Here is a 15,080-nt window from a genome sequence, read left to right as displayed (position 1 = left end):
AAAATGAGGAACTAGCCAGGCTTTATCCAACTATCAAAAACAAGGTTTAACAAAACTGTACTTTTACTAACACTTGTTTACCCAGAGATAGGTACTTAAAGGAAAAGGATATTGACACCTTCAGACAAAATAAGTCTTGCTTATCATTAATCTGAAGTTAAAACAATACATATGAGCCCCTTCCCCAGGCCAGAATATAATCCGAGTCAAAATCACTAAGTAACACCTTTCTTCAATCAGAAACATGTTAATGAATTTGACCTTGTAACTATGATTAATATGCAAAGAAAACACTGCCTCAGAGAATACAGAGACACAATAGATGTCAATCAAAACACAATCTCTGAACAGGCAGAGAGAAGTACTGGTACAAAAATAAAGACAAAAAGCCACAATATATTATCATAGTAAGAAAAGTAATTTGGCAGTCTAATTTTTATATCGACTTTGCTCCTTACTGTTCAAGTTAACTCCTGTTGGAAACCAAAGGAGGGGGGAAGGGAATTAGGTAACGAAATGTTTTCAATGCATACATGCACTTAGACCTGAATTTTTCTAATGACCACCATAATATGTTGAGTTTTATAATAAAATTTAAATTTAATTCCTATGGAAGGATGCCATTCACTTAGATTTGAATTTTTTTATTTGACATTACACAAAACTACTAAAGCCTTAAAAGACAAAATACCCAATCTTACAGCATATAATTACTTTTGCTGTATTTTGCTATACATCTTCATTATCTGCACTTACTAATTGATATTTAATAGAAAAATAAGGATATCCAAAGCTCAAAGCAGCAAGCAGTGACCACAAATCCTTTGACAGCACAGGAGACTTGTTTTTATATATTAACATGAAAATCCAACTTAAGTTTCAAACCTCTTCAAATTATACCCATGCTAAGGGTTTCATTCAATTTCTGTCTCAGGAGAGTGTCACTGGTTGAAATCCTAAAACCATTCATTTGCTCTTTCTTAACAAAAAGCTTGTGAAAGCATGTAAATTATACCCCTACCTTTTGGATAACAATGGTTAAGTACAAAAAACTTCACTTAACATCCTACAAATCATTACAGTTATACATAAAAGCACCTACAAAATTAAAAAAAAAGATTCACAGTGCACTGAACTTTGGAACATGTAAGGTTGGAACATAAGAACATTTAAAAAGTGGACTCAAAGACCTATTTTTCTCTCAAAGACATAAAACATAATGAAGCCAACACAACTACTCTTCTCATCTAGCTTCTTAAAATGCAGCACACAGAAGTAAATTATTGCATATTCAGCACACTGCTTTATCACTTGATTCCTTCAAACCATGCTATAATTTCTCAGAGGAGAAATCCAGTTCTGTGCTAAGCATGGCCTTTCTCAAGGTAACCTGAACACTGAGAAATACACAGGTTCAAGGGAGTAAGTATAGCAGATGTACATAAAACAGGTACACCCAACTTATATATTTTCTGCATAGTTAAGTCGTATCACACACATAAACTTTAACTCACATCTTTTTATCTCAAACTGTCAACACAGCTAAAAGCCTCAAGTTACCAAAATCCCATCCCAACAATACCCTTATTCTGTTCCACAGTGCATTAAATGAAGCAGCACAACAGCAATGACATTTAACTATTGTTAAACTGCTGTAATTGACAAGAGAGAATCTGTTGGTTCTTAAAAAGGCTCACCACACCTTTAGAGGACATACTTCTGGTAACTAACTCTAATCTCTTTTGCTTTCATATTTAGAGCTGAAAAACCCAACTCTAGGCACCAGAAAAACTCACTAAAATAGAAAAAAATTAAACAACAACAGCACACACACACACACACAATCACTGAAATTGTATGGTTTCCAGATGACAGTAAGTGAGTGAAAATGATTTACCTGCGAGGCAAACTAAGTTTTTACTCGCCTAACAATTTAACAGAAATCTGGAATGCTGGGACCAACTGTAAATATGGCTCAAGGAGACCCAAGCAAAGCAGCTGTATTTCTGGAAAGGACAGTAAGAGCTTCCAAAAGCAGTCATATAATGCATTTTAAAAAAGGTCACAGAAGGATTCACAAGTTTATCACATTAAAAGATGCAGGATTATGAAAAACCTAATTTTAAACACACTGCTGTAATTGTGAATTCTCCTGCTTAGCACCAAGAGGGTGACACTTTTATTAATAAATAGAATTTCTCCTTTAAAATCAAGCCATTTAAAAGCTAAAGCAAAGAAATACCAAGTGAATTCCTTACAATAGTACTTCTTCTGAAAGTCCCACTGGGTTATATAGAATCCCTATTAAATAGGCTATCTATACAGAATAAAGATTTCTATAATAAAATTTACAAGCAGAGATATATTTTGTGGATACCACATGTAAAAAAAGATTTTTAAAACCCACATGACAGATGCACACGCACACATATACTCACACACCACCCCTCAAAAGAAATACCTTCAGTGAGGTCAGAGGCAGCCCAAACACTAAACCCCTTTAAAGCCCTGGTGATTGTCCTCAATTAGAGCTGAAATCCTTCTTAAAATGGGCACTGCCACCCTTATTTAGATTTAAGAATCCTGAAGGAGCAAAATCTAGTGCCAGGAATGAGTTCTGTATATGCTACCTTCACGTTCTGATCCTCCCCTATTGAAATGCTTTACTTGTACTTGCCTGAACCATATGCCCCTTCCCTTCGTGCTCCTTCGTCCAGAGGCTTCAGCATGCCCATAAAAGCATGTCAGTTTCTGCTATTACTGAAAATTGGAACCTAATACATCAGTTTCCAGAGATCAATACCGAGATGCAATGTAAAACTTAATAATGTCAGTATTCCATTCATATTTACACAGCTACAACAGAAAATAAATTTTCACAGGAACAAAACCATTGTACAATACTAAAGGACTGATGGCAGGACAGTGAAGACAAGACCAAAGCAGTTGCCAGGCCCTGGATTCCCTGCTCCCCAGCAGGTTCACTGATCACTGACTGCACAAGGCTCTCAATGCCAAGTCAGAGTGTCCACTCCCCACCCAACCAACTCAGTCCCTCTCCAGGCTGAGGACTTTGTCCCTTAATGAAGTGCTAAGAGTTCGTTTTTAACATGAACATTACATAGTAGATGCTGGCTCTAAAAATAACCTTTCAACAAATCTCCAAGCAGAGGAGGATTAGAGAACCTAAGTGGTTAGAAGCAGAGAAATGCGCAAAATGCCACCAAAGCAGATGACCTGCAATCTTGACTTCAGTGACATTTTCAGTTCTTGCATTCATTTAGTATTTGTGAATTTTAAGTTTCTTTTAAAAATGTCAATATAAGGAAACTCTTATTGCAATCACTGTCATGGATAGATGGAGCATTCCCATTATATTGGCTACCTGATGATGATGATTCAAATACTATTTTCTTGACCAGAACATGAAATAAAAACCACAATCACACAGAAAAAATGCTCTCATAAAAAGCAACTTAAATTCGTTGGCCAAACACTGAAAAGGTACATCTGTATAAAAGGTTTTAACTGCATTTACAGTGCAAACTCATGTTTCTTTCTACTCTCTCTTCTGCACAGAGAACAATATCTTCAGAAACATCATTGCCTCCCTGCATTTCTTTAAAACACCTGAGAAAGGTAAGGCTCAAAGAGACACCCACTCAAATGCAACAGGTCTCTGATCTTGGGACTTCTACAACACATCTGCTGCTATCAAAGGTCCAAGATTTTCATTATAGCATTATGGTCAAATTTAAAACTCAAAAAGGCTCTGGATGAAAAGGGGAACTTGCAATGACCATTACATGCCACAGACTGTCCCTCAGCATGTTCTAGCAACTGGTCTTCACCGGAGCAAGGCAAGTCACATACAGCATCTGTTTAAAAAAATAAATACACTCGGTAACTTAGTAAGAACTCAAATACTGTCCTTCCCTTCTTTTGTTATAAAGGAATTCATATACAGTATATATTTTTGTCCCCACACTCAAAATCTAACATAAGCAGAACCATCAAAATACTTTCCTTTCCCTGAACTGGGGCTCAGCTGATTTTCTAATCTATTATTGTTTATTTTCACACATTCATTCAAAATCTGAATCTCAGCTTTTATTTATTTTTAAAGCATTCATTTTTTGTTGTTGTTGTTATTGTTATTGTTTCTATTTGAGAAAAAGAGAGACAGCATGAGCAGAGGAGGAGCAGATAGGGAGACACAGAATCCCAAGCAGGCTCCAGGCTCTGAGCTGTCAGCACAGAGCCTGACACGGGTCTCACACCTACAAACCACAAGGATCACGACCTGAGCCAAAGTCAGACACTTAACTGACTGAGCCACCCAGGCGCCCCTCAGCTTTTAAGACCCTTAATGTTCACATGCTTTCAATAATGGGCATACTTTACCTCCCATATTTGTTTTTTGTGCCAACATAAAAGGAACCTGTTGACATAGATCAAAATGTAAGCACCGTAAAGATTACAAATGTTAATATAAGATTTATAGAGGCCAATTCAAGAAAACTAAAGGCAGAGCAGAGCTTACCAAATCTTTAGGGAACACATTAACCTAAAGAAAAATCCAAATTTTCAAAATCATGGTACAAGAAAACTCCCAACTTATCAGGGTTTCACTTTTTGTTTTTTTAAGGTAGAATAGAGACTTGACCATGAAAGATTAAGAAAATCTCAAATGAGGTTTCCCAAGACAAAAATCCGTTTATACTTCATTTTCAAAACAACTCAAGTTTTATGTATCAATACCATACCCAATTAAGCTGGGTATATGAAATGAGAGTATACCTTCTTTTAATGCCTTCTTCCTGAACATAAGGCTTTTTAAGTATTTTGTGAAGTAACTGACTCCTGAACTTGCCTTAATTAAACTATCAGTCTATCATGTCCCCAACCACCCAATATGGCCAGGAAAATCCTACTAAGGGTACTTTTACCCTCACAACTTATATATACCAAACTACTGATAGTTCCTATTACTTCACAGTTAACCTTAACTTTCCAAAATAGGATTAAAGCATCCCTTTTAAAATAGGGTTTATCTTGCTCAAATCATAAACAGTATTACAAAAAAATATGACTATAATGGTTCTTATTTCTTAGGCTTTTCTATATGAAAGCCTTAAATTGAAATGGTGAATAGGGGCCCCTGGGTAGCTCGGTTGAGCGTCCCAACTCTTGGTTTTGGCTGAGGTCATGATCTCACAGTTTGTGGGTTCAAGCCCCTCATCGGGTTCTGCGCTGACCGCCCAGAACCTGGAGCCTGCTTCCGATTCTGTGTCTCCCTCTCTCTCCCTGCCCCTCCCTGCTTGTGTGCTCTCTCTCTCTCAAAAATAATAAATAAATGCACATCTATTGCACAGAGATTTCAAATAATTCAAAACAGCATATATGAAAAAACATTGTAGAGGAGCTTGCCTGGGTGGCTCAGTTGGTTAAACATCCAACTCTTGATTTCAGCTCAGGTCATGATCTCGAGGTTGTGATATCGAGCCCCGTGTCAGGCTCTCTCTGCACTGAGCGCAGAGCCTGCTTGGGATCTCTCTCTCCCTCTATCTATCCCCCACCCACTCACATGTGCATGCTCTCTCTCAAAAACAAAAACAAAAAACAGTCTACTGCACTTTCAAATCTATTAAATCAGTATTACCAAAGAGCTTTCTACATTTATCATTACTTTCCAAATCAGATCACACACCTACTCTTTACAACTGAGAATCGAGACGTTGCAAATGTTACTTTAATAAATGCTATCCATAGGTACCACCTTAAAGTTGCTCATTACCTCCTAAAAGTGGGAAATAATCTCCTTCCGAAATAAGTGCTCCTCTTAACATATATGAGAATGAAGTCTCCTCACTTCTACAATACTAGGTTCTACCCCGCTCTAACTAGTATTTACTTACAATATTCATGGATAGCACAGTTTGACATTCACACACAAAAATAGCACACTGAAAGGGAAAATCGTTTCATCTTGATCATTTAAATAAGTTCAGTTTAGTCAGTTTCCTATTTAGAGAACGTGACCACATACCTGAACTCTCTACAGATCATGTGCAATTCTTCCTATTCATCTATCATAGTCCATTACACTCTTGACTAAAATCAAGGTTAGGTCAAAACCAAACCAAATCCCACCAGAGATTTTAAAAAGAAAATGACTTGCCTGTTTCGAAATTATCCTGAAGTTTTCGTGGATGAAGTTTTTTTTCACATTTCTATTAAGAAAAACACAAACACAACATACCCTCCGTAGTCATTTCACTTAATATAAATGAGGAGGCGTATTATCAAATTTATCAGGAAGAAAATTAAACCAGGAATATAATCACCATCCCTAGTCTCGTACTTGTATTTTTATTTTAAGCCTAAAACTTTTTTTAGTTGATAACATGTAAAATTTAAAAACACCAGGAAAAAGAAAATTATTCATTAATTTTCTGAACCCTGAGAATTACTCTTAACATTTCAGTGTATTTTTCTAGCTTTTTCTCTATGAAGACACTGTGAATCCATGTATAATTACTACGAATTAAGTGGAATTATTCAGTACACAAGACTACTCTATAACCTACTTTTAAAATGTAATATACTCTGAATGTATTCTTTTTTGAATAAATAGAAATCCACACCATTATCTTTAACAACTACAGAGTTCTAGGATTTACATTTATTATTATATTCTTGGATAGACTATTTCCAAGTTTTTATTATTAAAAAGAGAAATGGGAATAAAGAGTTTTATTATTAAAAAGAGAAGTGGGAAACACTTTAAGAACCTCTTCTGCCTTGCCATACAATCAGACTACTCTCTAGAAGGTTATACCAACTGGTTATTTTTAAGTGTTGTCAGCACACTCAACAATATACAAATGGCTCTCTTTTCATCTGTGTCAATCAGACAGGAAAAAAGTATAAGAGTAAGAGGCAAGTAGTCTAAAAGTAAACTGATCTTTAACATGTCTTTGCCTGTGAAATCAAAACACAAGTTAGGTAAACAGCACCTAGGAACTCAGGTAAAAAACTTTTTGCTAAAACCTTAAAACTACTATTTTCACCCACTTATTAAAAAAAAGAAAAGTAGATGAAACTATAAGAAAATTGAACAGACAAATACCAGGACTTGCAGAAAGGATAAGCAAGGAGACCCATTAATTATGAATTACTTTCTGGAGCAAAATGGTCAGTTATTTGTCTTTAGCCCTAGCCTAAAGGCTATGGCACCAGCTACATTTTAATTTTCTAAATTCTATCAACTTAAAAAAAAAAAACAGTGATATTCTTCTTAACTATTAACTTTATTAAAATACAGACTCTATTTAGAAAAATACATACAGAAAAATAGATGAGGACTTGCTCTTTCTAGAAAGCAGGGTTGACTATGCATTGTTTTCATAGTACTAATAATATTTAAATACCTACATAAAAAATTAGACGTGCAACTGCATGTTAGAAACCTGTAACTGAGAGTAGCCAGATATTTTAAGTGAGCAAATAATGCACAATTTCACCCCACAAAAATCTGTCAATATATTAATTCAACGTGCCTTGACAATGCCCTTGCTCCCCTCCTAAAAAGGGTGAACTGCCTTCTTAGCATTAGAACTATAAGTCTTACCATCAAGGGATTCTGCTGCTTGGCTGGCTGGCTGTGGACCCCGTTTGTTCTTTTCTTTTGATTAGGTGAGTCCTGATACTGTTTTCTGCCATTTCCCCTGATACTTTGATTCTGTTTTTCCAATAAGAAGAAATAAAATATAAATCTACAGTATAATGCAATAAGACAAAAGAATATAACGCCAAGAATATGTGGGAAAAAAATATATATATATATATATAATTAGCTGGTTGATTAAGAGTTTAGCAAAGTCCTCCCCCAAAATTTTCCTAAAACACTGGGGAACCATACCATATCAATATTTTCTTATAGAAGACAGTGCTTCACAAAGCCAAGATTCCTCTAAAGGTATGAAATGGCAAATACAAGGTCCCTAACACTCTTGCCATATCCCATTTCTATCTACAGATTTTGTTTACAATGCATGAGTTAAAAAAAGAATGGGAGCGGGGAGAGGAACAAGTTTGAAAAGCTTAAGCAACGGTCAAAGAAGCCTCTCTAGGAATGCCTGGGTGGCTTGGTTGAGTGTCAGACTTCAGCTCAGGTCATGATCTCACAGTTCACGAGTTTGAGTTCTGCATCGGGATCACTGCTGTCGGCACAGAGCCTGCTTTAGATCCTCTGTCCCTCTCTCTCTCTGCCCCTCCCCCGCACAGGCTCGCTCTCAGAAATAAACATTTAAATCCAATCTGACAATCTTTGCCTTAAAAAAAAACAAAAAACAAAAAACACCTCTCTGTGAGGGGAATGCTAAGGTACACTGGCCACAGTTCTCAGGACAAGAAATATGTAGCAGATGTGATCAACTATTACCTAAAATCTGCTTTAAATTATTAATAAACAAAAAAGCATTTTTAAATTAATAATCTCTTTTATACAAAATAAAGATTGGTGGCGTGCCTGGGTAGCTCAGTTGGTTAAGCATCAGACTCCTGATTTCAGCTCAGGTCATGATCTCACAATTGTGAGATTGAGCCCTGCGCTACAAAAAAAAATAAAAAAGCTCAAAATAAAGATTTTTTTTTAGCTGGTTGATTAGGAATTTATCAAAGTCCTCCCCCAAAATTTTCCTAAAACACTGGGGAACCATACCATATCAATATTTTCTTATAGAAGACAGTGCTTCACAAAGCCAAGATTCCTCTAAAGGTATGAAATGGCAAATACAAGGTCCCTAGCAATCTTGCCTTATCCCATTTCTATCTACAGATTTTGTTTACAATGCCTGAGTTAAAAAAAAAAAATGGGAGCAGGGTATTTTTTTTCTTTTTTAGAGAGAGAGAGTCCATGGAAGTAAGGCAGAAGCAGAAGAAGAGAGAGGGAAAGAAAGAGAGAACTTTTAAAAATTCATTCATTTATTTATTTAGAAAGAGAACACACACACCCATGGGGCAGAGAGAGGGAAAGAGAGAATCTCAAGCAGGCTTCGCACTTCCACATGGAGCCTGACACGGGGCTCTAACCCACAAACCATGAAATCATGACCTAAGCCGAAAATAAGAGCCAGACGCGACTGAGCCACCCAGGTGCCCCAAGACTGGTATTCTTAACGTTTAGGCCATTATCCCTAAATTTAGACCTAAAGACCTAAACATTCAGTAGATGACATCTTGCAATTGTAGTGCTTTAACATGAGTTAATTTTCTTACCAAAAAAATATCTAAGTTTAACTTAAAAAAGTTTTTAAAATTTTTTAAATGTTTATTTTTGAGAAAGAGCACACATGAGCAAGAGAAGGGCAGAGAGAGATGGAGACACGAAACCCAAAGCTAGCTGTCAGCACAGAGCCCAACGCAGGGCTCGAGCCCACGAACCTTGAGATCATGAGCTGAAGTTGGATGCTTAACAGAATGAGCCACTCAGGTGCCCCCCAAAATAGTTTTTAAACATTAATTTGCCCTTAGAGGTTTTGAAAGGACAGTTAAGAGAACTGACTAAAACAGTGTGAATAAAATATTTTATATTTTAAAATATACCAAAATACATTTATTTATATCCTATCTAATACCTACAGAAAAAATTAAGCAGTTCCTAAAATAGCTTGAAAACAGTAAGCTAACTTAATGATAAGGAACAGAGAACAAACTGATGGTTGCCAGAGGGAAGAGAGGTAGGGGGCTGGGCAAAATGGGTGAAGGGGAGTGGAAGATACAGGCTTCCAGTTATGGAGTAAGTCACAAGAATAAAAGGCAAAGCACAGGGAATATAACCAATCACATTGTAATGGAGCTGTATGGTGGCTGTATGGTGACAAATGGTAGCTATACTTGTGGTAAGCACAGCTAACATGTAGAGATGTTAAATCACTATGTTGTACACCTGAAACTAGTGTAACATTGTCAACTATACTCCCAATAAAAATAAAAACTAAAAAAAAAAAAAAAAAAAAAAAAAAGGATGGTAAGGAAATAGGCTTTCAGAAACTCGTATTACCACACACTTTTAATTCAATTTTATCCTGCTCTTTCGGGTATCTGCTTTTTTAGTGTGATACTATATACATAAAGTTTAACACTATAACCACTTTTAATTGTACTTTTCAATGCAAAAAGTTTGTAATTTTGATGAACCCAGAATATTTTTTAAAAGAATGAAAATAAACAAGAGTAGCTCAAATGATAAAGGCAGATAATACCAAGAATTAGTAAGAATGTGGAACAACTCAAGCTCTCATATATTTTGTTGGGGATATAAAATTACTTGAGAATATTGTTTGCAGCATATACTGAAGAACACAGGTATATCCAGGGATCCAAAAATTGTTTGTTACCTATACACAAAAGAACGGTGTATGCTCATCCAAAGATATGTACAGAAATATTCATAGTAGTATTGTCTATAAAAGCCTGAAACAGGTAACATCCAAAATGTCTATTAAGAGTAGAATGGATAAATAAGGTGTGGTATAATCATGCACTAAATTCAATACAACAATAAACCTTTCACTGGTTGCATATATACCAAAGTCAGATGTTAATTCTGATTACTTACTACACTGGATTTACAGCAAAACTGTAAAGGTTAAGAAGACTCAGCCGTGCTTCAAATCACAAGTCAGGAATGCAGCAATCGTTGATCAACAATTCAGAGCTCTTTAACTGTTAATCTGCAGTTCTTCGATTCAGAAACATTTCAAAATCAAATCTAACGTTAGAAAAATCTTTAAATGTATTATCACTCACCTTTGCTTTTAAAAGGTCAGACATTTCAGAATGATTATTATATGGCTTTTGCTGCAGTGGTTGCCTGTGTTTCACCCACTGGTCACCAGGAGAACCTTCAGGAAATAACTGCTGACTGTGGCGGAATTTGGTTCGACTATACCAAGATTTAAAAAATAAAATTCAGATCAGAAAATTTTCACTTAAAAGTTCTTCTAACACCAGATTACAAACTTTACCTTCTTATTTATCATCTCCCTGCACTGGGATGTACCTTACATAAGGACACAGTCAGTGAAGGCCTGGTGTTCACTACTTTTTGAATGAACTAAGTATTATTTTTAATCCCAAACTTTTCTAAATTAACCACATTACCTCCCCCTATAACTGATCATACCTTTAAAAATCTCAAGAAAATAATTCCAAATTTAGTTGAAACTAACAAATGTAAGTGGATATTCCTTCTTAATAGGACAGATAACTCACATTCTCACCAGGATGTTTAAAGTATAGTATTTGAAGTAGAAGAGGAACTGAAAATTTAAGCTATATTCTAGGGCAAAAAAAATTAAGGAGCTGAAGACAATAGATGAGCAAATTAAATAAAGGTCTGGTCTCAAATTCTTGTATGAAAGAATTTGATTGTAAAAGGTTGTACTCATGCACTGGTCCGTAATAAAAAACAAAAAAACCAATATTCTACAGTACCATTTACATGTATAATACAGTCCAGAGTCACTGATCCAAAGAACTGCATTATAGTGATTGCTTCTGAATACTTGAGAGTTCTTTTCCTTTCCCATTAAAAAATTATAATAGGCGCGCCTGGGTGGCTCAGTCGGTTAAGTGTCTGACTTCGGCTCAGATCATAATCTCACAGTTTGTGGGTTCGAGTCCTGCGTTGGGACTTTGTGCTGACAGCTCAGAGCCTGGAGCGTGCCTAAAATTCTATGTCTCCCTCTCTCTCTGCCCCTCCCTGGCTCACACTCTGTCTCTGTCTCTGTCTCTGTCTCTCTCTCTCTCTCAAAAATAAACAAACATTGGGGCGCCTGGGTGGCGCAGTCGGTTAAGCGTCCGACTTCAGCCAGGTCACGATCTTGCGGTCCGTGAGTTCGAGCCCCGCGTCGGGCTCTGGGCTGATGGCTCAGAGCCTGGAGCCTGTTTCCGATTCTGTGTCTCCCTCTCTCTCTGCCCTTCCCCCGTTCATGCTCTGTCTCTCTCTGTCCCAAAAATAAATAAACATTGAAAAAAAAAATTAAAAAAAAAATAAAATAAACAAACATTAAAAAAATTTTTTTTAATTATAATAAAATTGCAGCATCCCTACTTTCTTGAGACAAAATTCAGGTATTTCCTCTAACACATCACCAAAGACATTAGTCTATATGCTAAAAACACACTATCCCCGCCTAAGAAACTTGAAATTTGGTTAAAGCTGCTTTATTATGTCCTTATTCCACCTTCCAGGACCACAAAGCCTAGGACTAGAAGATAGGGGAGGCCTATCACACATTATGGTGGACCCAAACATGAATAAGCATACAATTTTTTTTCCAAACAGTGTCACTATTTCATAACTTTTTAGTTGCATGTTTGTCTCTTTTTAATTTTGCCTACACTCCTGTCTACTTTTTCTACAGTGTTTTACTTTAGTAGTATATAATGTGGTGATTATAACCATAGGTTCTGAAAGGCAGAAATGATTCTCAGGGCATTTAGTCCAAACTCCTGTCCTCATAAAACCCAGCTAAAATGGAATATTCCCTATGTATTTAAAAATATTGACTATAAATGTGGTTACTCCTGTTTAATTTTTGAAGCCCTGGGATGAAAACAGAACATTAAATTAAATTAAAGAAAATGTAAAATGCAACTCTCTCTGAACCTAACAAAGTTCTAGCAAGCTTATTACAAACATACATGCTTATTTAACAAAATTCCTTACTCAGCCTACTCTGTAATTTTGATTTGGATACAATTAAGTTCCAACCAAGAAAATGTTCTTTGTGGTTCCTGTCCACATAACAGTCACTTTTTGCAGTACAACAGTCTATGTTGGAAAGAAGAGAAGCCACCCCACGTCTTCACAGTTCTATCTTTCTGAACAAATTACTCATCTGCACTCATCTCCCTACACAAAAACAAACCTCAACATATCTTCCATTCAACCACCTTCAGATTCAACTTCTATAAGAATAGAGAAGTAACTATAAACACACAGATTTTTTTTTCCTCATGTTCTATCCATCTAAAAAGGTGGTACCCTCTTGTGTATACTATTTTAAAATGAGCCTGAAGCTCCTTTCCAACTCCAATTAACCTTTTTCACCTCATTAAAAACCCTTTATAAAAAAATTTCTATTATCTATGAGACTAGTAACAAAATAGTACCTACAGAAAAGAATTCAACACCTCTGGAAACTTTGGAAGTAATACGTTAGTGTTAAACACTATCAGAAGGTAGGGGCACCTTGGTGGCTCAGTTGGTTAAATGTCTGACTTTGGCTCAAGTCATGATCTTGTAGTCCGTGAGTTTGAGCCCCATGTCAGGCTCTGTGCTGACAGCTTGGAGCCTGGAGCCTGTTTCAGATTCTGTGTCTTCCTCTCTCTCTCTCTACCCCTCCCCCACTCGTGCTCGGTTTCTCTCTCTCTCCCTCTCAAAAAATAAATAAAAATTAAGAAAAAAACAACTATCAGGAGGTAGGAATCCTATGAATGTATTTCTTTACCTCAATTTTTCCACAGTGGGTTTAGCTGGTGTGCTACCAACAGAGGAAAATCCATTGTCACTGTCTGAGGAATCTCCAAATCTCCGGGAAAGCCAGTCCCTTAATGGCCTATGGAAACATTAAGAATTCACTTTTAAAACTGGGCTACGTAAAGAAACTATCAGAAATACGAAGATTACTTTAGTATTTTGATAAACAAGGACATACCTGATAAAGGGAATGGCCATAAAGAATTTGTTAGGTGCCAAACCAAGTTTGGATTTTGGAGTCATATCATTTCTATGACAGGGCAATTTCTCAATGGAGAACCACTCAATGTTCTGAGACAGAAGAAAAGAATTCATTGAATTATCATCAAGGAGTTTCTAAAAGCAATTTCCTACTTCATTGAATTGCAACTTGAATACTGTAATACTGTCTAGCAACTTGAAAATTCTTTCAGTTACATACCCGAATTTCTCTTCTGGTTTTTGGGTTAAATTTTGTGTCTTTTGGAATTCCTGGAATGATGTACAAACGAGCAAGCTGGTCATTGATTCGAAGTTCAATGTAATCATCCTTACAAATATAATCTTTGATATCAAAACCAGTTTCTTCAAAGACCTGGAAATAAATTTGGATGATTTTCAATTGCTGCTGTTAGACCTCCAGTTTGTTAAAATTTACTTCAAAGGCAAAAACTCAGAAATATCCAGGCAAGTAAAGGCATGAAAACACTAGGCAAGAAGTCAGAATGCTCTAGGGTTCTAGTTCTGCCTCTATTGAACTGTTCAACTATGGATAAACCCCTTTAATATATCTGAGCCTAAGTTCTTCACCTATTCAATGAAGGAAGATGTGTGATACTGCGGTTTACAATAAGAAAAATATATTATTTGGTTTTCATCACCTTTCTGGTACAAACCTCCTAAAACCCTCAGAATTTCCTAAGCATGAAAGCCACAAGGATGTCTTCTGTTATGTTAATGAGGTAACTTCTGGCCCCTACCTAAAGATGGGGGCTGACTGCCAGGAGAACCAACCAAGCTCAGAGGACTGGAACTTTCAGTCCCACCCTCAACCCCCACCCTCCTCCCATCACCAGGAAGGAGAGAAAGGCTAGAGATTGAGCTCAAAAAGCCAACAGCCAGTGATTTAATCAAGACTGCCTACACAAAGACACCTCTATACAAACCCAAAAGGCCGAGGGGTGGGGAACTGGGCGGTGACTTCTGGGTTAATGAACATGGAGATTTGGGAAGAGTGGTACAGTAGGAGAGAGCACCCTTTTTCCATACTTTGCCCTCTACATCTCTTCCATCTGGCTGTTCTTGAGTTATATATCCTTTTAAATAAACCAGTTTTTCTCAGTTCTAAGAGCCATTCTAGCAAATTAACTGAACCCAAGGAGGGGGGCCGCTGGAACCTCCAATCTAGGTCAGAAATACAGAAATTCAGATGACAGTCCAGAAACCTGGACTTATCACTGTCATCTGAAGTGAAGGGCAGTCTTGTAGGAGTCCCTTAACCTGTGGGATTTGATTCTATCCAGGTAGACAAACTCAGAATTGAGCTGAA

At 36.6% G+C, this 15,080-nt stretch overlaps 1 protein-coding gene across 1 annotated transcript in view; it reads right to left on the bottom strand.

Annotated features, from left to right (window-relative positions):
* Positions 1–524: 524 nt before the first annotated feature.
* Positions 525–15,080, bottom strand: part of DCP2 (decapping mRNA 2) — a 48,059-nt gene continuing 33,503 nt past the window's right edge. Inside the window, exons 5-11 of the mRNA XM_043589029.1 lie at positions 13,974–14,126; positions 13,731–13,843; positions 13,524–13,631; positions 10,816–10,951; positions 7,634–7,744; positions 6,182–6,233; positions 525–3,878 (exon numbers count right to left, since the gene is read on the bottom strand). Coding sequence (XP_043444964.1) covers positions 3,715–3,878; positions 6,182–6,233; positions 7,634–7,744; positions 10,816–10,951; positions 13,524–13,631; positions 13,731–13,843; positions 13,974–14,126 — 837 coding nt within the window. The 3' untranslated portion in view covers positions 525–3,714. The remainder of the gene's footprint in view (positions 3,879–6,181; positions 6,234–7,633; positions 7,745–10,815; positions 10,952–13,523; positions 13,632–13,730; positions 13,844–13,973; positions 14,127–15,080) is intronic.

Source organism: Prionailurus bengalensis, chromosome A1, assembly GCF_016509475.1.
Source record: "Prionailurus bengalensis isolate Pbe53 chromosome A1, Fcat_Pben_1.1_paternal_pri, whole genome shotgun sequence".
NCBI lineage: Eukaryota > Metazoa > Chordata > Mammalia > Carnivora > Felidae > Prionailurus > Prionailurus bengalensis.
The sequence above is the reverse complement of the archived record's forward strand: the minus strand, read 5'-3'. Positions and strand labels throughout refer to the sequence as shown.